Here is a 20,158-nt window from a genome sequence, read left to right on the forward strand (position 1 = left end):
AATGAAGAAACCGTTCTGAGCCAGTTGATCAACTCGGTGGCAGATTTGATGTAAATATGACACATATATGCGCTGATGGTTTCATAAACTACGTGACAACAAGTGTGTGTGTCTGTGTGTGTCTCTGTGGCCAGTTGCCCCGACTCACTTCTCATCAGAAGGTTTTCCTGAGAGACAGTTCTCACACTTAATGCAGGTTAAAGTCACAGTAGTCAGACAGACTAGTGTGGTGTGTTCAGGACATTCACATTGTTCAGCTTCATCATGGCTGAGTTCCTGTTGCTCATCATCCTCGTGTGTAAGTTTAAATATCTTATTAGCTAATTTCATCGTTCATGCTGGCTTTTGATTCATGTAGCCGATCCAGGCAACAATAAAGGACACTCTGTTTTACATTGTTACTAACACATTTTAATGCAGTTTTCCATTAAACTAGCTGTTGTTGGAGCTTAAATATTGTTGTATCTGTTAAACTATTTAAAAAAAACACTTTCTCAAACAGATTCCTTTCATGAGATCAAAGCACAAGGTCAGACTAAGTTTAATTTTTGTATGAAGAGTATATTTCTCTCTCTTGTGTACAATAATACATAATTATCAGTCATGATTACTGTTTTACAGAAGAAACTACTAAGTAATAAATGTAACATCTTCACCTCTTAACTTTCAGCTCTTCTTCAGCCGAACCTGACGGTGGATCGACCTGTGATCACAGAGACAGACTCAGTCACACTGAACTGTGTGACTCCTTCATCTGTTTCTGCGACTCAGTGTGATTTCTACATTGAAAACAAAGAAAAGTCAGACAGCTCCTGTGTGCAGACACTGACAGGAGCTGAGCTGCTGAAGATTGGAGGTAAAAGATCACCCTCTGAGGTTAAAGTAAGATGTTTTTACACTCTGAGGTTTGGAGGTGTTGACAGTCCATCTCCAGTCAGTGATACGTCCACCATCACCATAAACAGTGAGTGACTGAACTTCCATTAGGATATTGTTACATGCTGTAATTAAATATGTCATGTCAGCTGTTAAAGATCTGTCATCAGACAATGCTTCAAATAATGATTTATTCTACATGTATTCATATTTTCAGCTCTTCTTCAGCCGAACCTGACGATGAATCCAGAGCTGATCACAGAGACAGACTCAGTCACACTGAACTGTGTGACTCCATCATCTGTTTCTGCATCTGAGTGTTATTTGTACTTTATGGGAACAAAAACTGCCAGAACCATCTCCTGTGTGCAGACCCTGACAGGAACTGAGCTGCTGATGACGGCACATCTGAGTTCAGCTGCTGAGGTTGAACTAACATGTTATTACACTGTAGAACACAGAGGAGGAACATATCAATCTCCACACAGTAACATCTCTTCAGTCGTAGTACAAAGTAAGTGACCAAACTACCATTGTTGTACTTTCACAAAACATCTGAATATATGTTAGATGTTGCAACCAGAAAGAGGAAAGAAAGAAAATCTCTATTTTCATTGAAATGTGTGAGAGTTTAACACTTGGACCATTTGCTAATTTGACTTTAGATTAATGAATATTTGCTATTTTGACCATTAATGTATATTTAATTACTCTTTGTATAACTCTGGTAACACAAATTTTTCTATGTTACAAACTTCTGGTTGATCCAAATCAATCTTTTATTGCAGAGTCCATCACAACCCCAAGAGCACCAGCTGTCAGTCTGACCACAGGTAAGTGGTGGATTTAAACAATAATCTGAAACATTACACTCTGACAGTAAGACTGTATTTACTACTTTGAAAATGTTTTTTTTTTATCCATCAGATTATACTGTTGGAGCATCAAAGAGCGCTGGTAGTTCATTTACTACTTTCCTGACATCAGTGAATCCTGGATCAGGTGACACAGGGATAATCCGGAGTAAAATGCACTTTAGGTCAATTTACGGGATGTTGGGAGTACATACGTTGAGTTGACATCAAAATCATTTAATTCTGATGTGTTTTGAGAATTTTTATTTGACCGTTTTCAGCCAAAAGTCGTTAGCCTGGAGGAGAGTGGGGCATATGGTATCGCCGCTACAAAACGCTATTTTTACACCTCTTCTACAGCTCCAAACAACATAACACTTACGTGGTAGTGAGTAGAGGGTCCCTAAATCCAAACAGAAGTGTCCCGGGGTCTTCATGTGGTCGGATAGAGTCCAGAATGAATTTAATCAAGCCAGTATCTTTCCGGAAATGCTCCTGCTGCAGCTGGCATCTTCAGCGTAAAGTCCGTATAGTAGAGATCAGAGTGTGGAGTAACACGCTCTGGAAATTCACAATTTCGTTGCCGTTTTTTTTTACAAACATAGTCCAGTATTTCTTTCAAAAGCCAGGATAGGAACAAACACGCACCATAACTCCAAAAGTTTGCTCTGCTGTTTGCTCCACAATGGGAGCCGTTTTGGGATCCTATTTGGGAGCCGTTTTTTTCTTTCAGTATCTCTCCTCCTCCCTGTCGTTGCGCTTGTGCTCTGCAAGTGCCACAGAGCCGTCAGTTTTTTCTTCCACGTCGTTTTTTTTGTCCTTCGGTGCCTCACTGTCTCTCCCAGCTGTCTCTCCCAGCTGTCTCTCCCAGCTGTCTCTCCCCTCTCCCTCTCCCTCCCCTCCCCCTCCTTGGGTTTTGCTCTGCTTCTGCCAGTGCTAGACGGAGTTTTTTTTCTTCAGTCGGTGCCTTAATGTCTCCACTGCCCTCATGTCAAGCGTGTGCTCCACACATCTGACCAATCACAAGCAGCTTTCAATTAATAAGGTGACTGGAAACACTGAAAAAAAGTTTGTCCACTTTTTTCTTTCCTCTGCTGTCCTCGTGTCAAGCGTGTTTGTATTTATAACTGTTTAATTTATTTTAAGTTATTTTTGTGGAAGTGGTGCTATTTTGTGATAATTTAATTGGTTATAATAAAACTTTTATTCATAAAGCATTGTTATGCCGCATTTTACTCATCATAAGTGCTTAAAAATGTCAATAATGAAACAAAATGTTGTAAAATTAGGTTAAATTAATTAATTAATTAATTAATAACGTAAAAAATGTGTATGGGGAGCCGTTTGGGAGCCGAAAGAGCCGGCTCTCCACAGTAAGAAGAGCCGAAAGAGCCGAATCTCAAAATAGAGCCGGAAATCCCATCACTACACGCAAAAGACGTCTTCCGTAAACAGGAGGCTAGGTCACGCGAGACGTAAGGTCACGTGACATTTTATAAAATTCCAACCTGTTAAGGCTGAGTTATACTTCTTTTAACTGCCCTTGCGCTTGCGTCTTGCGCGTATGTTAATGGATCGAGACGTTTATACCACAGCCCTTTTACAGACAGCCGTTCCTATTAACAGCCTTCCTATTCGCCCCATTATAAAAAAATTGGCTGCAGTTCAGTTGATTTTCTCTGGGGGCGCTGGCGAGCGAGTGCAGAATGACCATTGGCCATAGGGCTGGCGCTAATAACTCAAAAAATGTCCCTGCTAGTGGCTGAAACCTGAAAATAATACTGTGATTTCTGACAGAGGGATGTGGATTTATATCGAAAGTACAATAACCTGGGAGTTATGGCTTTCTGTTTTCTTACAGGTCTGGCATTTGCGAGTCAGTATCCGCTAGCATCTAGCTAACGGAATCTGAAGAACGCACGGCTGATTACGACCGGCTGCTTTATGGCACTCGTCCACTGTGCCAGAGTGCTAACCTGGTGCTGCTAACAACAACCAAAGCTAAACCAGAGGCTAGTCAGAGAGTATGTAAAAGGGCTGTGCTGAAATCTGTAACTATTTGAGCTAACCCCTCTCTGCTAGCTCAGCGCTAGGACTGACCATGCCGTAAAGTGATGCCACATGCGTGACGTCACTCGGGATGCAATACTGACAATAAATGTGTATTTTAAACAAATCTAGTGCGTCTAAAAAATCAAACCAAGTGCCGTTTGAAAGGATAATTTATCCTGCCTTTAGGAAAATTAAAATGAAAAAATATAAAAAATTATATCCAAAGCAATGGCTGCATCTAAGGTGGATTTCATTGTACCACCATAGAGTTCGGCGTGCTCTGCACTGCTTCGTTGGCGCCCCTAGAGTGCAGTACCACCCGGAAATTGCCGCCAGTTTTCCCTCTCCTCATAATAGAGACTTTCTGTTTATACTTCATTTTGCTTTGTCGGCGGTTGCGTGTGCTGCGTGGCGATTCACCGCCAGGACAGTAGGTGGAGTAGCGGGTTTTTTCAATGACAAGCCTACTACGATGAAAGGAAATTCACCGCCAGGAGCTCTTTGGCAAGTCTCTCTTCCATAGATTCATGCTTCTTCTTCTTCTTGTAAATAGCCGGTATTTTGTCAGATTTTCAACACCTTGGGGGTCTAAACGACCACTTTCTCGCCTGAAAATGTTTCAAATGTTGCTATAGTTATATATTTACAGAGTTTATAGCTTAAGGGAAATCAGCTTTTCAGGCCGGCTGACTTCGGCTCGGGCAGGAGTGAAGTGCACTGTGTGTAAACGCTCTGCATACTGTCAGATCGATCAAGTAGTAGGCGGTTTCGAACACAGCCAGTGGCTTGCGCTCGCGTCATGCGTGAAGTTTAGAAAATTGAGGTGACACACGCAAGCACGCAAGGGGGGGCTTGCAACCGCGCAAGGGCTTGCGTTGCGGCTTGCGTCTTGCGTTGCCGACTATAAACCAGGCGTTAGTAAGCTAGGCTTTGCTTTTGCATACAACTTCATTTCACTTTTGAAAGAAATACTGGACTATGTTTGTAGAAAAAAAACGGCAACGAAATTGTGAATTTCCAGAGCGTGTTACTCCACACTCGGCTCTACTATACGGACTTTACGCTGAAGATGCCAGCTGCAGCAGCAACATTTCCGGAAAGATACTGGCTTGATTAAATTCATTCTGGACTCTATCCGACCACATGAAGACCTCGGGACACTTCTGTTTGGATTTAGGGACCCTCTACTCACTACCACGTAAGTGTTATGTTGTTTGGAGCTGTAGAAGAGGTGTAAAAATAGCGTTTTGTAGCGGCGATACCATATGCCCCTCTCACCTCCAGGCTAACGACTTTTGGCTGAAAACGGTCAAATAAAAATTCTCAAAACACATCAGAATTAAATGATTTTGATGTCAACTCAACGTATGTACTCCCAACATCCCGTAAATTGACCTAAAGTGCATTTTACTTCGGATTATCCCTTTAAGGGGCTGCCAAGGCAGGAGCTAACCCCCCCCCCCAAAAAAAACACGACAGAAGTTTTAGAGATAAACGAACTGATCACTAGAAAAAACAAGGAGGAACAAATTACACAGGTGAACAAAACAACCTCCAAAATGAGTAAATTCTAAAATGAACGGTAGGTGAGGCAATCAGCAACTGAAGAACAGGTGTGACACAGGGAGTAAAACTGAACTGAATAAACACGGTGGAAAATACAAAAGAAAACAGAAAGTAAGGTAACTAAAGAGCAAGAACAGAAGACCAAAAAGGAAAACCAGCACATGAAAACACAGACAATGACAATATCAATTTGTGCTCACATAAATCTGACAGGTGTAAAACTATCTTCTTTTATTTCAGATGTTGTGGAGACAGAGGTCACAACAACCCCGACAATGCCAGCTTTCACTGTGAGCACAGGTAGGATGTAAACAGCAGTCCATAACAATATGACAAACCAATTACTATTTATTAGTTTGAAAGCTTTTCTAATCAGCCAGGACTGTCAGCACACCATGTTTCAACATCAGTTAAACTTGATGATGCCACGATCCATCCTATTAAGAACACCAGCCACACTTATCTTTGCTCCAGACGAATGTACTTTTACATTCTTTTTATTGCTCAATGAACATAATCATTAACATTTCAACATTGTTTGAAAAATTGATTAAAACAAAGAAACGGTCTACCTGGTCCGATGGTTTTTAAATGCTTGATACTCCAGTAAGAAAGACTCACAGATGCAAAAATAACAAAAGACTTAGTTTTTTTGCTTGTTGATTTAACGCAGAGTGATGAAACCTGTTTTTTCTTATGCAGTTATCAGGATCACAGCAGTTGTGACGCTGGTGTTGCTTGGATCGGCTCTTCTCGTTTGTCAATCCAGAACTGGTAAAGAAACAACAACATTAAACCCAAGCTGTAGTTTAGATAGTTTGATATGTATCTTTTTTAAATATATCTTTTATATATTTCTGTTTATATTTCTTAGAGAATTGCTTCTGCAAGAGGTAAGAAATGTTCTTTCTCAGACATCATCAGGTGAACATGTGTATATGTATGACTGATGATATTTATATGATAGATTCCCAGTTTTCTAACAGCCGTTCTTGGGATAATCAGTTTTCCTCTGACTGCTTCAGCTGAAAGGTCTTTTCTACAGCAGGTCTGTTGCACCCTCCATCAAAGTTGGGGCGGTTGCGCGAGGCTTCTGTGTCTTCTTTCATTGAGACTCAGTGAAATGTCTCAAAGAAGAATTTACTCAGTTTCAGAATTCATATAACTATTGCGAATGTTCATGAAATTAGTTTCTGGTAGATTTTAGACATCCTCTGCTTGAGTACATGTGCTCAGATGATGTAAAATAATCAGCAGACTGCTGTAGACAGAGGTGTTACCTCCTAAGTATCCGTGTTTAGTTCAATAAATAACCTTTTTAATGTTTGGAGACAATAATGTGAACATAGCTGTTTTCATTCTGTGTTGAAAACAAACTTTTATATAATACACGGTCTTCTTTTCCTCCATTTAGACCGATGGCCAACATCTCTGGTAAATCAGGAAGTTTATTGCTCATTTACTTTCACCTTAGTGTTAATGACTGTGCAATAAACCAGTGTTATCAATGTATTTCATCTGTGATTTGGTCATGAAAAGAATGTGTTTGTGTTTTTATTTCAGATGAAACGACAGAAATGGTGAGTCCTAACCAGGGTTGGGGAGTAACGGATTACATGTAACGGAGTTACGGTAAAAGGATACAAAATAAAAGTAACTGTAATCCGTTACAGTACAAGCAAAAATGATGTACTCAGATTACAGTTACATTCAGTGAGAATGGGGGTTACTTAACAGGATTACAATTTGTGCGAGGTTATTGCAGTGACAGACGTACAGAGCGGCAGGGTCGGACTGGGGAAAAAAATCGGCCCTGGCAATTTTCCCCGGGACCAGCCCCCCCTCAGTATTAATTAGTATCTCCAATCTAATTAAATAAAAATAAAAAAACGAGCACAGACCGCTCATACAGTCAATGGCATGTACCCATAGAAAAAATACACACCCACACACACATCACACAACCTGACTATCGACTGCTAACAACCATGATCAGTAACCTACACAAACCCAGACACATAATGGCTCGGCGGCCAGCAATCGGATAAACCAATGAAGTGAATCTGCCAGCCCCATAATCTTGCCCCTGCTCAGCCAACTCCTTCACGTCGGGTATGGTTGGTAACGTTACTGTGGCTAGCATTAGCAACGAGGCTGCTAGGCTTGCTAAATCGGTAAGCAATAAGCATCAAGGCTACTGAAGAAAGTTAGTCTTTTTAGCTACAAGTTAACCTTTGTTTACGGCCACTGGCCCTAACCTGACGCGCTAGCTGTCAAATCACCGGAAGTTTTCACCGGAAGTACTGGCGCACACACACAAGCAAGGGTGTGCAAAGAAAAATAAAATGTGATGTAAAAGTCTTACTTTGCTTATTTATTACTAAAGTAGAGCACTTCATTGTTATTGCACATGTATTAATGAAATGCAGTTTGGCATCTTATCAAGTGTAACGCGTGCAGATTGTATAGCATGCAGTATTTAGAGATAAAATGCAGTTATTTACAGCTAGTGTAAGGAAAGATGGTTAATAGATATGTGCAGAATAGATCAATTACCTAAGGAAATGCATGTATGTGCAGATAATGTATAATGTAGTTATGGCAGTACAATGAAAAGAAAAATAGCATGGTATAAATAAATGTGATAAATACAGATGGAATCATACAGATAATATACAGATTATCCTATACCATAAATAAGTAAAAGTAATCCAAAAGTAATTAGTTACATTACTTATTTTTAAAGTAATCCAAAAAGTTACACTACAATTACATTTTAAACAAGGTAACTTGTAACTGTAACGGATTACATTTTTAAAGTAACTTACCCAACACTGGTCCTATCGTCAGAGAAAATATCAACACTCCTGCTTCTACTAACAGGATTTCCTTCCTTTCGTGATCATTCTTTCTTGGGTGACATTATTGTTATGTCTCCTTCCATCTAACATTTTCTAAACCATTCACAGGCTGGTTATGATGAAACCTACAGGATTGTTACCTACACATGCTAAACCGATGAGCGTTATTCCTCTTTCTGTATTTAGAGAAAGGTTCATGGGCAGGTAGATTTGCTTTTCTGGTAAATTAGTGAAATGCTTGTTGAATCTGAAGTGATCTAAAATGCAATTACAAGCAAACAGAAATGTGTTTGTCTATGATGTGCAAAATGAATCATTTCTGCATGATAGAAATCAGAGCTTGATGATTTTATATGCTGGTAAATCAATAACCTGAGAAAACATTCCCAACTCAATTAATTGATGTGTCTTTTTTCATCCAGAGTGAAAACATCCGAAGCTCAGAACCTCAGGAGGCTGAATCAGCTCTTAGAGATTTACTGGAGGCGGCTGTAGCTCAGGGGGAAGAGCAGGCGTCTGACAATTAGAACGTAGGCGGTTGGACACATAACCACGTGTCCTTGTTCAAGACACTGAACCCCATGTTGCTTCCGATGCATCCATCTGTCATGTCTGTGGCTTCTTGCCATGTTTTTAGTTTGTGTTTAGGTCCTAGTTTTTACCATGTCTTTGTTTTAGGTCCAGGTTGTCATTTTAGTTCTGCCTTGTCATGCCATCAGCCTCACTTCCCTCACCTGTGTTTTCCCCATCAGCTGCACTCAATCCCTAATCACCCTCCCTCATTCGTTCCCTCATTGTTTTGCGAGATCCTAACCCGTCAACATCCTCCATGCCATGCCACGACCAAGTTAAGTGTTTCGTCTCCATTAAGTGTTTTGTTTTGTTTTGTAATTATCCCACAGTTTAGGTTTTTTGAATCCGGCTCAGCCGTGCTTTTTGTTTGAACTTTGTGTTTTTGAAAATAAATTAAGTTTGCTTTTTGAATTTCCGCATCCGTGTCCTTTCACACCCACCCCAAACTGACGCCATCTGAGTATGAGATTGCGTTTTGACAGAAACTGCATAGCTTGTAACACTGGTGACCCGGTCACTGACATAACCTCAATTCACACTTTCTTCCAAAACCTTGACGATGCCCAATATGACATGTTGCCTCTTTAGAACTTGGTTTTGGTGCCTGTAAGCAATACTGCTTCTGACTGAGTCAGCGATTTCACCAGAAATGGACTCAAAGACGTAACAAAAAGGGCGTCATGATGATGAAGTCACTGTGCTTTAGATAACAAATGTTCAATGGAGGGAACAGAGCACCTCATGGTGGTGCTGAGGTGAACAGATTCTTCCCAAATTTGAATGCAAGATCAGGCAAAGGTTTAATGGTAAGTGTTGAGTAATATGATCTCTTCTTAGCCACACTGGTGCTTTCACCATATAGTGGATCATTGCATGTTTTGCAACTTGAAGGTTTTTGACTGGATTACAATTCAATTTTGTTTCCCTTCATGTTGTGAGTTTAAGTCTTTACTTTAAATCTACACTGACAGGTTGATGTTTTTGTTTGAATAATACTTTGGAAAATGATCAAATATCTTCAAAACTGACACTAACTATTACGACACAGTGAACATTTACCTGCTCACTGTAAATATGTTACCGTGTTACCATGAGCCTGTTCGTGAGCTCCGCATTCAGGTCAAAGCCACACTGCAGTTTCCAAGCTGCTGGCTGATAATACCTCCTACATACTATGTTGTGCATTATGTTTAACCTCCTAGAAATTTTGTTTGAGTGTCATATTCAGAGTTCTTAAATAGATGTCATTTTGAATAATTGCAAGATCCTACAGAACACACTAACATGCACTGGTAAGTGCATGCACCTCAGAAATCCACGTGGCATCTATAAGGTTTCCAGTGATCACAGTTTAGTCCAACATGGTGACAACCATCCCACAACCACACCAAAAACAAGTCAGACAATTATTTGAGCTTTTGACGTTTGTGATACCATATTTATCTGTAAACTAAAAGAAAGCAACAGAAACAATGAACAAACTGTTGTGAGCCAGTTGATCAACTCTGTGGCAGATTTGATGTAAATATGACACATATATGCGCTGATGGTTTCATAAACTACGTGACAACAAGTGTGTGTGTCTGTGTGTCTCTGTGGCCAGTTGCCCCGACTCACTTCTCATCAGAAGGTTTTCCTGAGAGACAGTTCTCACACTTAATGCAGGTTAAAGTCACAGTAGTCAGACAGACTAGTGTGGTGTGTTCAGGACACTCACATTGTTCAGCTTCATCATGGCTGAGTTCCTGTTGCTCATCATCCTCATGTGTAAGTTTAAATATCTTATTAGCTTATTTCATCGTTCATGCTGGCTTTTGATTCATGTAGCCGATCCAGTAAACAACAAAGGTGTCACACAGCGGTGAGGTGGTTTTATTTTGGGGTTGTTTTTTGTCTTGTGATTTGTTTTATTTTGAAGAGTAACTCTCCTCTCGTTTCAGGTCACTTGCCCTTCCTCATGTGTCATATGTTGGAGTGTCTTCCCTGTTTCCTGATTGTGTCCACCTGTTTCCCATAACCCTCATGTCTTATACAGGTAGTCTGCATCTCCCTTTGTCTTGTTGCCAGTGTGTTTCGATCTTTCGTTCATGCCAGGCCTTTTTTCATAGCTCACAGCCAAAGAAATCAACCGTGATTATTGAAGCTCATTGTTATAGCCTCCAGTCTTTTTAGGAGTGTTTTTTTGTTCATAGTGCCTCAGCCATAGAAAATAGCCTCCAGTTTTAAGGAGAGATTTTTAGTTTAGCTTTTCTTGCAGATCATCTTCTTCCTCCGTCTGGAGCGATTTTTTTTTTTTTTTTTTTTTTTTTTTTTTTTGTTGTAAGAACTTTTCATAGTCAGTTTTGTTTCCCTTTTTTGTTCGGGAGTAATTTTCATAGCCCCTTTGTTTATTTCTTAATAAAACCTGTCTGAATTACGCGACCCTCTGCATCTGAGTCCTCCCATTCATTGGTCCTTGTCAAAAGGACACTCTGTTTTACATTGTTACTAACACATTTTAATGCAGTTTTCCATTAAACTAGCTGTTGTTGGAGCTTGAATATTGTTGTATCTGTTCAACTATTTAAAAAAACACTTTAATGTTAATTTAATATCTAAGTTTAATTTTTGTATGAAGAGCATATTTCTCTCTCTCTCGTGGACATTAAATACATAATTATCAGTCATATCCACTGTTTTACAGAAGAAACAATCTTCACCTCTAATTCTAATTTAACTTCACTGTACAACGTGATTAAATGCAGCTAATTACAAGAAGAGTTCATCAATAATTTTCTGATACTTTTTCAAAATAAATTTAAACATTCAATCATTCAATCCTTGATATGTTTACATTTTTAGTTCCTTGACCTGAGCTGACAGTGAATCCAGAGCTGATCACAGAAACAGACTCAGTCTGATGTATTTGACTCGATTACAGTCAAACTTATCTCACTCATGAGGTTTTTTTTTTTTTTTACCCTCATGTTGTAAACGGGTTGATGGTTTTTGTTTAAATAATACTTCGGTAAATGATCACATATCTTCAAAACTGACTTTGGCTTTTACGACACAGTGAGCATATACCTGTAAGTATGTTAGTGTTGTTACTATGAGCGTGCTCGTCAGCTCAGCATTTCGGTCAAAGCCACATTGTGGCTTCCAAGCTGCTGGCAAGGCTGGAGGCATGAAAGTTTCTGATGCTATTTCCTACATACTATATTTTGCATTATGCTTTACCTCTACCAAGTTGAACTAAGTTGAACAGTTAGGGTGTTTTCACATGTAGAACAGTCACAGCCAGCAGGGTACTGGAACATGCACATCTCTGGCTCAGAAATAGATAACAAATAACAAGCTAAATAAACAGATTTGAGCTTCCACATCTCTGCAAGGCTAAACAGAAGAACAAAGAATGATCTCATTAACTGTACTAGACGTTATGCACCATCTAACTATTCATTTAACATGTTAGATGTGTGCATAATGTCGGCTCAATTTTAGTTGAACACAAAGAATTTATGTTTGTCGTCTGCTTATTGTTTAAAAACGGAAGTTGAACTTGTTAGAAACTCTTAAAGTGACAGCATGTACTGACTGAAGGGGAACAGAAACTGTACTGATGAAGACCTCACATCACCTGAGAGATGAGCAGTTAGGGTGTTTTCACATGTAGGACAGCCACCAGTGTAGTTAAAGAAAAGTTGAGATAATTGGCTTTATTAGCAGTGCTGCAAAGAGTTAAAGATTTAACACTACGTTCATGTCTCCACAGTTAATGTGAATTTACAACCAGCGGCCATTAGAGGAGCACAAAACAGCTGCAAATAACAACCCTACCTCAGAAATCCACCTGACAGCATCTTTAAGCTTTTACTATTTTGCAAATTTGTCCAACATGGTGGCAACCACCCAACAAACACACCAAAACAAGTCAGACAAAATATTAGTGCTTTTGAGGTTTGTCATACCATATTTATCAGTAAACATTTGGTTTCAGCAAATCTGCAAACTAAAAGAAAGCAACAGAAACAATGAAGAAACTGTTCTGAGCCAGTTGATCAACTCTGTGGCAGAGTTGATCTAAATATGACACATATATGCGCTGATGGTTTCATCAACTATGTGACAACAAGTGTGTGTGTCTGTGTGTGTTTCTGTGGCCAGTTGCCCCGACTCACTTCTCATCAGAAGATTTTCATGAGAGACAGTTCTCACACTTAATGCAGGTTAAAGTTACAGTAGTCAGACAGACTAGTGTGGTGTGTTCAGGACATTCACATTGTTCAGCTTCATCATGGCTGAGTTCCTGTTGCTCATCATCCTCATGTGTAAGTTTAAATATCTTATTAGCTTATTTCATCGTTCATGCTGGCTTTTGATTCATGTAGCCGATCCAGTAAACAATAAAGGACAGTCTGTTTTACATTGTTACTAACACATTTTAATGCAGTTTTCCATTAAACTAGCTGTTGTTGGAGCTTGAATATTGTTGTATCTGTTCAACTATTTAAAAAAAACACTTTCTCAAACAGATTCCTTTCATGAGATCAAAGCACAAGGTCAGACTAAGTTTAATTTTTGTATGAAGAGTAAATTTATCTCTCTTTTGTACAATAATAAATAATTATCAGTCATGATCACTGTTTTACAGAAGAAACTATTAAGTAATAAATGTAACATCTTCACCTCTTAACTTTCAGCTCTTCTTCAGCCGAACCTGACGGTGGATCGACCTGTGATCACAGAGACAGACTCAGTCACACTGAACTGTGTGACTCCATCATCTGTTTCTGCGACTCAGTGTGATTTCTACATTGAAAACAAAGAAAAGTCAGATAGCTCCTGTGTGCAGACACTGACAGGAGCTGAGCTGCTGAAGATTGGAGGTAAAAGATCACCCTCTGAGGTTAAAGTAAGATGTTTTTACACTGTGAGGTTTGGAGGTGTTGACAGTCCATCTCCAGACAGTGATACTTCCACCATCACCATAAACAGTGAGTGACTGAACTTCCATTAGGATATTGTTACATGCTGTAATTAAATATGTCATGTCAGCTGTTAAAGATCTGTCATCAGACAATGCTTCAAATAATGATTTATTCTATGTATTCATATTTTCAGACCTTCTTGCAGCTAAACTGACGGTGAATCCACAGCTGATCACAGAGACAGACTCAGTCACACTGAACTGTGTGACTCCATCATCTGTTTCTGTGTCTGAGTGTTTGTACCACTTTGTGAGAGGAAAACCTGCCAAAAGATTCTCTTGTCTGAAGACACTGTCAGGAGCTGAGCTGCTGTCTTTAACAGGTCAAAGTTCACCTGCCAAAGTTGATGTCGCCTGTTTTTACCTTGTATCACATGAATCTCCAGAGAGCAACATCTTCACCATCACCGTGCAACGTGAGTAAATGCAGCTAATCACAAGAAGAGTTCAGTGTGAGGAAAATCATCATTATCATCTGATACTTTTTCTAAATAAATGCAACATTTAGTCATTCAGACTGTGATGTGTTTATTTTTAGTTCCTCGACCTGAGCTGACAGTGAATCCACGGCCGATCACAGAGACAGACTCAGTCACACTGAACTGTGTGACTCCATCATCTGTTTCTGCATCTGAGTGTTATTTGTACTTTATGGGAACAAAAACTGCCAGAACCATCTCCTGTGTGCAGACCCTGACAGGAACTGAGCTTCTGATGACGGCACATCTGAGTTCAGCTGCTGAGGTTGAACTAACATGTTATTACACTGTAGAACACAGAGGAGGAACATATCTATCTCCACACAGTGACATCTCTTCAGTCGTAGTACAAAGTAAGTGACCAAACTACCATTGTTGTACTTTCACAAAACATCTGAATATATGTTAGATGTTGCAACCAGAAAGAGGAAAGAAAGAAAATCTCTATTTTCATTGAAATGTGTGAGGAGGTGACTGAGAGTTTAACACTTGGACCATTTGCTAATTTGACTTTAGATTAATGAATATTTGCTATTTTGACCATTAATGTATATTTAATTACTCTTTGTATAACTCTGGTAACACAAATGTTTCTATGTTACAAACTTCTGGTTGATCCAAATCAATCTTTTATTGCAGAGTCCATCACAACCCCAAGAGCACCAGCTGTCAGTCTGACCACAGGTAAGTGGTGGATTTAAACAATAATCTGAAACATTACACTCTGACAGTAAGACTGTATTTACTACTTTGAAAATGATTTTTTTATCCATCAGATTATACTGTTGGAGCATCAAAGAGCACTGGTAGTTCATTTACTACTTTCCTGACATCAGTGAATCCTGCATCAGGTGACACATTAAGTCACTCTAAGGAGAACATAAAATCCATCCACATAAGAACGCTGACTGTACTCCTTTATACTTCAGAGATTGACTGCATAGATAGATAACAAGTATTATAAAGTTTCACTCTACATCCCAGCATCAGTGAAAACAGCATCAGGTGCCACAATAACTTCATTTCCCAAGAAGACTAACTGTATTTTCTTTGTTTTACCTTTTTTTCTTAAATAAACAATTTCTGGGTGGACTGATACAGCTTCCACAGATATGACCTCTGAGTTTCCTGTGACCTCACTGCCTCCAACTACAAGTGAGAAAAAAGTCTTTACCTTCTTCTGTTTCATTTTTTTTTCTTTTTAAAACATGCCTTCAACAAGTGAGCTTCAGTTGGGCACCGACAAGTACACTTGTTTTCTCAGAAAGGAAGAAATAAATGTTAGTGATATGTCTCCATGATACATTTTTCCGGCACCTCTATAAGTTTTTACATTGAATTTGAATGGAAGGTGTCAAATGTAATGATTTGTTGTACTGTACGACAGTCACATTTCACACATCTTTGGATATCAACACTGCTACCAAACTGGTTATACTGAGGAACAAAGATTTTTCAGTGACTCCAAAATAAGTTGTGGTGGAGCGGGAGGTTGAGGACCCAAATGCAGAAATTTCCAGGAAGGAGATGGAGACTGGTGATGTATGGGAAACAGGTTTATTGATTATTAAGGGGCTGCCAAGGAGCTAAAAAACCCAAAAAATAAACCACGACAGAAGTTTTAGAGATAAACGAACTGATCACTTGAAAAAACAAGGAGCAACAAATTACACAGGTGAACAAAACAACCAATATACATTTATGGACCTGGCACTGAACAAATGAAAACCTGGAGTATATATGCTGTGGAGTAAATTCCAAAATGAACGGTAGGTGAGGCAATCAGCAACTGAAGAACATGTGTGACACAGGGAGTGAAACTGAACTGAATAAACACGGTGGAAAATACAAAAGAAAACAGAAAGTAAGGTAACTAAAGAGCAAGAAGTAACAGAAGACCAAAAAGGAAAACCAGCACATGAAAACACAGACAATGACAATATCAATTTGTGCTCACATAAATCTGACAGGTGTAAAACTATCTTCTTTTATTTCAGATGTTGTGGAGACAGAGGTCACAACAACCCCGACAATGCCAGCTTTCACTGTGAGCACAGGTAGGATGTAAACAGCAGTCCATAACAATATGACAAACCAATAACTATTTATTAGTTTGAAAGCTTTTCTAATCAGCCAGGACTGACAGCACACCATGTTTCACCATCAGTTAAACTTGATGATGCCGCGATCCATCCTATTAAGAACACCAGCCACACTCATCTTTGCTCCAGACGAATGTACTTTTACATTCTTTTTATTGCTCAATGAACATAATCATTAACATTTCAACATTTCGAAATTGGTTGAAAAATTGATTAAAACAAAGAAACGGCCTACCTGGTCCGATGGTTTTTAAATGCTTGATACTCCAGTAAGAAAGACTCACAGATGCAAAAATAACAAAAGACTTAGTTTTTTTGCTTGTTGATTTAACGCAGAGTGATGAAACCTGTTTTTTCTCATGCAGTTATCAGGATCACAGCAGTTGTGACGCTGGTGTTGCTTGGATCGGCTCTTCTCGTTTGTCAATCCAGAACTGGTAAAGAAACAACAACATTAAACCCAAGCTGTAGTTTAGATAGTTTGATATGTATCTTTTTTAAATATATCTTTTATATATTTCTGTTTATATTTCTTAGAGAATTGTTTCTGCAAGAGGTAAGAAATGTTCTTTCTCAGACATCATCAGGTGAACATGTGTATATGTATGACTGATGATATTTATATGATAGATTCCCAGTTTTCTAACAGCCGTTCTTGGGATAATCAGTTTTCCTCTGACTGCTTCAGCTGAAAGGTCTTTTCTACAGCAGGTCTGTTGCACCCTCCATCAAAGTTGGGGCGGTTGCGCGAGGCTTCTGTGTCTTCTTTCATTGAGACTCAGTGAAATGTCTCAAAGAAGAATTTACTCAGTTTCAGAATTCATATAACTATTGCAAATGTTCATGAAATTAGTTTCTGGTAGATTTTAGACATCCTCTGCTTGAGTACATGTGCTCAGATGATGTAAAATAATCAGCAGACTGCTGTAGACAGAGGTGTTACCTCCTAAGTATCCGTGTTTAGTTCAATAAATAACCTTTTTAATGTTTGGAGACAATAATGTGAACATAGCTGTTTTCATTCTGTGTTGAAAACAAACTTTTATATAATACACGGTCTTCTTTTCCTCCATTTAGACTGATGGCCAACATCTCTGGTAAATCAGGAAGTTTATTGCTCATTTACTTTCACCTCAGTGTTAATGACTGTGCAAAAAAACAGTGTTATCAATGTATTTCATCTGTGATTTGGTCATGAAAAGAATGTGTTTGTGTTTTTATTTCAGATGAAACGACAGAAATGGTGAGTCCTAACCAGGGTTGGGGAGTAACGGATTACATGTAACGGCGTTACGGTAAAAGGATACAAAATAAAAGTAACTGTAATCCGTTACAGTACAAGCAAAAATGATGTACTCAGATTACAGTTACATTCAGTGAGAATGGGGGTTACTTAACAGGATTACAATTTGTGCGAGGTTGCAGTGACAGAAGTACAGAGCGGCAGGGTCGGACTGGGGAAAAAAAATCGGCCCTGGCAATTTTCCTCGGGACTAGCCCCCCCTCAGTATTAATTAGTATCTCCAATCTAATTAAATAAAAATAAAAAAACGAGCACAGACCGCTCATACAGTCAATGGCATGTACCCATAGAAAAAATACACACTCACACACACATCACACAACCTGACTATCGACTGCTAACAACCATGATCAGTAACCTACACAAACCCAGACACATAATGGCTCGGTGGCCAGCAATCGGATAAACCAATGAAGTGAATCTGCCAGCCCCATACTCTTGCCCCTGCTCAGCCAACTCCTTGAAGTCGGGTATGGTTGGTAACGTTACTGCGGCTAGCATTAGCAACGAGGCTGCTAGGCTTGCTAAATCGGTAAGCATTAAGCATCAAGGCTACTGAAGAAAGTTAGTCTTTTTAGCTACGTTATATTATTATCTTTCTTCTCGGCTATAAGTTAACCTTTGTTTACAGCCACTGGCCCTAACCTGACGCGCTAGCTGTCAAATCACCGGAAGTTTTCACCGGAAGTACTGGCGCACACACACAAGCAAGGGTGTGCAAAGAAAAATAAAATGTGATGTAAAAGTCTTACTCTGCTTATTTATTACTAAAGTAGAGCACTTCATTGTCATTGCACATGTATTAATGAAATGCAGTTTGGCATCTTATCAAGTGTAACGCGTGCAGATTGTATAGCATGCAGTATTTAGAGATAAAATGCAGTTATTTACAGCTAGTGTAAGGAAAGATGGTTAATAGATATGTGCAGAATAGATCAATTACCTAAGGAAATGCATGTATGTGCAGAGAATGTATAATATAGTTATGGCAGTACAATGAAAAGAAAAATAGCATGGTATAAATAAATGTGATAAATACAGATGGAATCATACAGATAATATACAGATTATCCTATACCATAAATAGGTAAAAGTAATCCAAAAGTAATTCGTTACATTACTTTTTTAAAAGTAATCCAAAAAGTTACACTACAATTACATTTTAAACAAGGTAACTTGTAACTGTAACGGATTACATTTTTAAAGTAACTTACCCAACACTGGTCCTAACGTCAGAGAAAATATCAACACTCCTGCTTCTACTAACAGGATTTCCTTCCTTTCGTGATCATTCTTTCTTGGGTGACATTATTGTTATGTCTCCTTCCATCTACATTTTCTAAACCATTCACAGGCTGGTTATGATGAAACCTACAGGATTGTTACCTACACATGCTAAACCGATGAGCGTTATTCCTCTTTCTGTATTTAGAGAAAGGTTCATGGGCAGGTAGATTTGCTTTTCTGGTAAATTAGTGAAATGCTTGTTGAATCTGAAGTGATCTAAAATGCAATTACAAGCAAACAGAAATGTGTTTGTCTATGATGTGCAAAATGAATCATTTCTGCATGATAGAAATCAGAGCTTGATGATTTTATATGCTGGTAAATCAATAACCCGAGAAAACATTCCCAACTCCATTAATTGATGTGTCTTTTTGCATCCAGAGTGAAAACATCCGAAGCTCAGAACCTCAGCAGGCTGAATCAGCTCTTAGAGATTTACTGGAGGCGGCTGTAGCTCAGGGGGAAGAGCAGGCGTCTGACAATTAGAACGTAGGCGGTTGGACACATAACCACGTGTCCTTGTTCAAGACACTGAACCCCATGTTGCTTCCGATGCATCCATCTGTCATGTCTGTGGCTTCTTGCCATGTTTTTAGTTTGTGTTTAGTTCCTAGTTTTTACCATGTCTTTGTTTTAGGTCCAGGTTGTCATTTTAGTTCTGCCTTGTCATGCCATCAGCTTCACTTCCCTCACCTGTGTTTTCCCCATCAGCTGCACTCAATCCCTAATCACCCTCCCTCATTCGTTCCCTCATTGTTTTGCGAGATCCTAACCCGTCAACATCCTCCATGCCATGCCACGACCAAGTTAAGTGTTTCGTCTCCATTAAGTGTTTTGTTTTGTTAAGTAATTATCCCACAGTTTAGGTTTTTTGAATCCGGCTCAGCCGTGCTTTTTGTTTGAACTTTGTGTTTTTGAAAATAAATTAAGTTTGCTTTTTGAATTTCCGCATCCGTGTCCTTTCACACCCACCCCAAACTGACACCATCTGAGTATGAGATTGCGTTCTGACAGAAACTGCATAGCTTGTAACACTGTGTAGATGTGCTGTATGAGTGTGTGTGTGACTGGGTGAATCTGGCTTGCAGAGTAAAAGCACTTTAAGTGGTATTTAAGTACAGTTAATTTACCATTTAGGAGGCAGCACCGTGAGGTCACCTGGAAAACCATGTGTTATTTAATTGTCTCTCTTGAAATTGTTTGTATGTTAAAGGTGAACCTGTGTTCACATTAATA

The 20,158-nt window shown here is 39.1% G+C and overlaps 2 protein-coding genes and 1 long non-coding RNA gene across 3 annotated transcripts; all 3 read left to right on the forward strand.

Moving 5' to 3' along the window:
* The first annotated feature begins 618 nt into the window (after nucleotides 1-618).
* On the forward strand, nucleotides 619-9,102 carry LOC142377201 (uncharacterized). Its single transcript, XM_075461069.1, has 10 exons — nucleotides 619-964; nucleotides 1,094-1,390; nucleotides 1,665-1,709; nucleotides 1,804-1,878; nucleotides 5,589-5,648; nucleotides 6,051-6,122; nucleotides 6,223-6,241; nucleotides 6,763-6,782; nucleotides 6,912-6,928; nucleotides 8,632-9,102. The coding sequence occupies exons 2-10, from the start codon at nucleotides 1,117-1,119 to the stop codon at nucleotides 8,734-8,736; spliced, it is 687 nt and encodes a 228-aa protein (XP_075317184.1). The 5' UTR covers nucleotides 619-964; nucleotides 1,094-1,116; the 3' UTR covers nucleotides 8,737-9,102.
* A 3,910-nt stretch (nucleotides 9,103-13,012) lies between these two features.
* Nucleotides 13,013-13,707, forward strand: LOC142377826 (uncharacterized). The gene is made up of 3 exons (XR_012769556.1): nucleotides 13,013-13,092; nucleotides 13,297-13,323; nucleotides 13,465-13,707. It is a non-coding gene; the product is annotated as an uncharacterized LOC142377826 (long non-coding RNA).
* Nucleotides 13,708-13,859: 152 nt separating this feature from the next.
* LOC142377827 (uncharacterized) lies at nucleotides 13,860-20,127 on the forward strand. The gene is made up of 11 exons (XM_075462151.1): nucleotides 13,860-14,167; nucleotides 14,290-14,583; nucleotides 14,870-14,914; nucleotides 15,007-15,081; nucleotides 15,332-15,385; nucleotides 16,228-16,287; nucleotides 16,698-16,769; nucleotides 16,870-16,888; nucleotides 17,410-17,429; nucleotides 17,559-17,575; nucleotides 19,304-20,127. Exons 2-11 carry the CDS (start codon nucleotides 14,403-14,405, stop codon nucleotides 19,406-19,408), a joined length of 648 nt encoding a protein of 215 aa, XP_075318266.1. The 5' UTR covers nucleotides 13,860-14,167; nucleotides 14,290-14,402; the 3' UTR covers nucleotides 19,409-20,127.
* Nucleotides 20,128-20,158: the final 31 nt, after the last annotated feature.

The sequence above is a fragment of the Odontesthes bonariensis genome, chromosome 3 (assembly GCF_027942865.1).
Source record: "Odontesthes bonariensis isolate fOdoBon6 chromosome 3, fOdoBon6.hap1, whole genome shotgun sequence".
Classification (NCBI taxonomy): Eukaryota; Metazoa; Chordata; class Actinopteri; order Atheriniformes; family Atherinopsidae; genus Odontesthes; species Odontesthes bonariensis.

Excerpts from the sequence above, each read along its gene's own strand:
- LOC142377201 (XM_075461069.1), top strand. The coding sequence starts at position 1,117 with ATGAATCCAGAGCTGATCACAGAGACAGACTCAGTCACACTGAACTGT. Across the intron at positions 1,391-1,664 it reads CTCTTCAGTCGTAGTACAAA|AGTCCATCACAACCCCAAGA; the intron begins GTAAGTGACCAA and ends CTTTTATTGCAG. Across the intron at positions 1,879-5,588 it reads ATCAGTGAATCCTGGATCAG|ATGTTGTGGAGACAGAGGTC; the intron begins GTGACACAGGGA and ends CTTTTATTTCAG.
- LOC142377827 (XM_075462151.1), top strand. The coding sequence starts at position 14,403 with ATGGGAACAAAAACTGCCAGAACCATCTCCTGTGTGCAGACCCTGACA. Across the intron at positions 14,915-15,006 it reads AGCTGTCAGTCTGACCACAG|ATTATACTGTTGGAGCATCA; the intron begins GTAAGTGGTGGA and ends TTTATCCATCAG. Across the intron at positions 16,288-16,697 it reads AGCTTTCACTGTGAGCACAG|TTATCAGGATCACAGCAGTT; the intron begins GTAGGATGTAAA and ends TTTCTCATGCAG.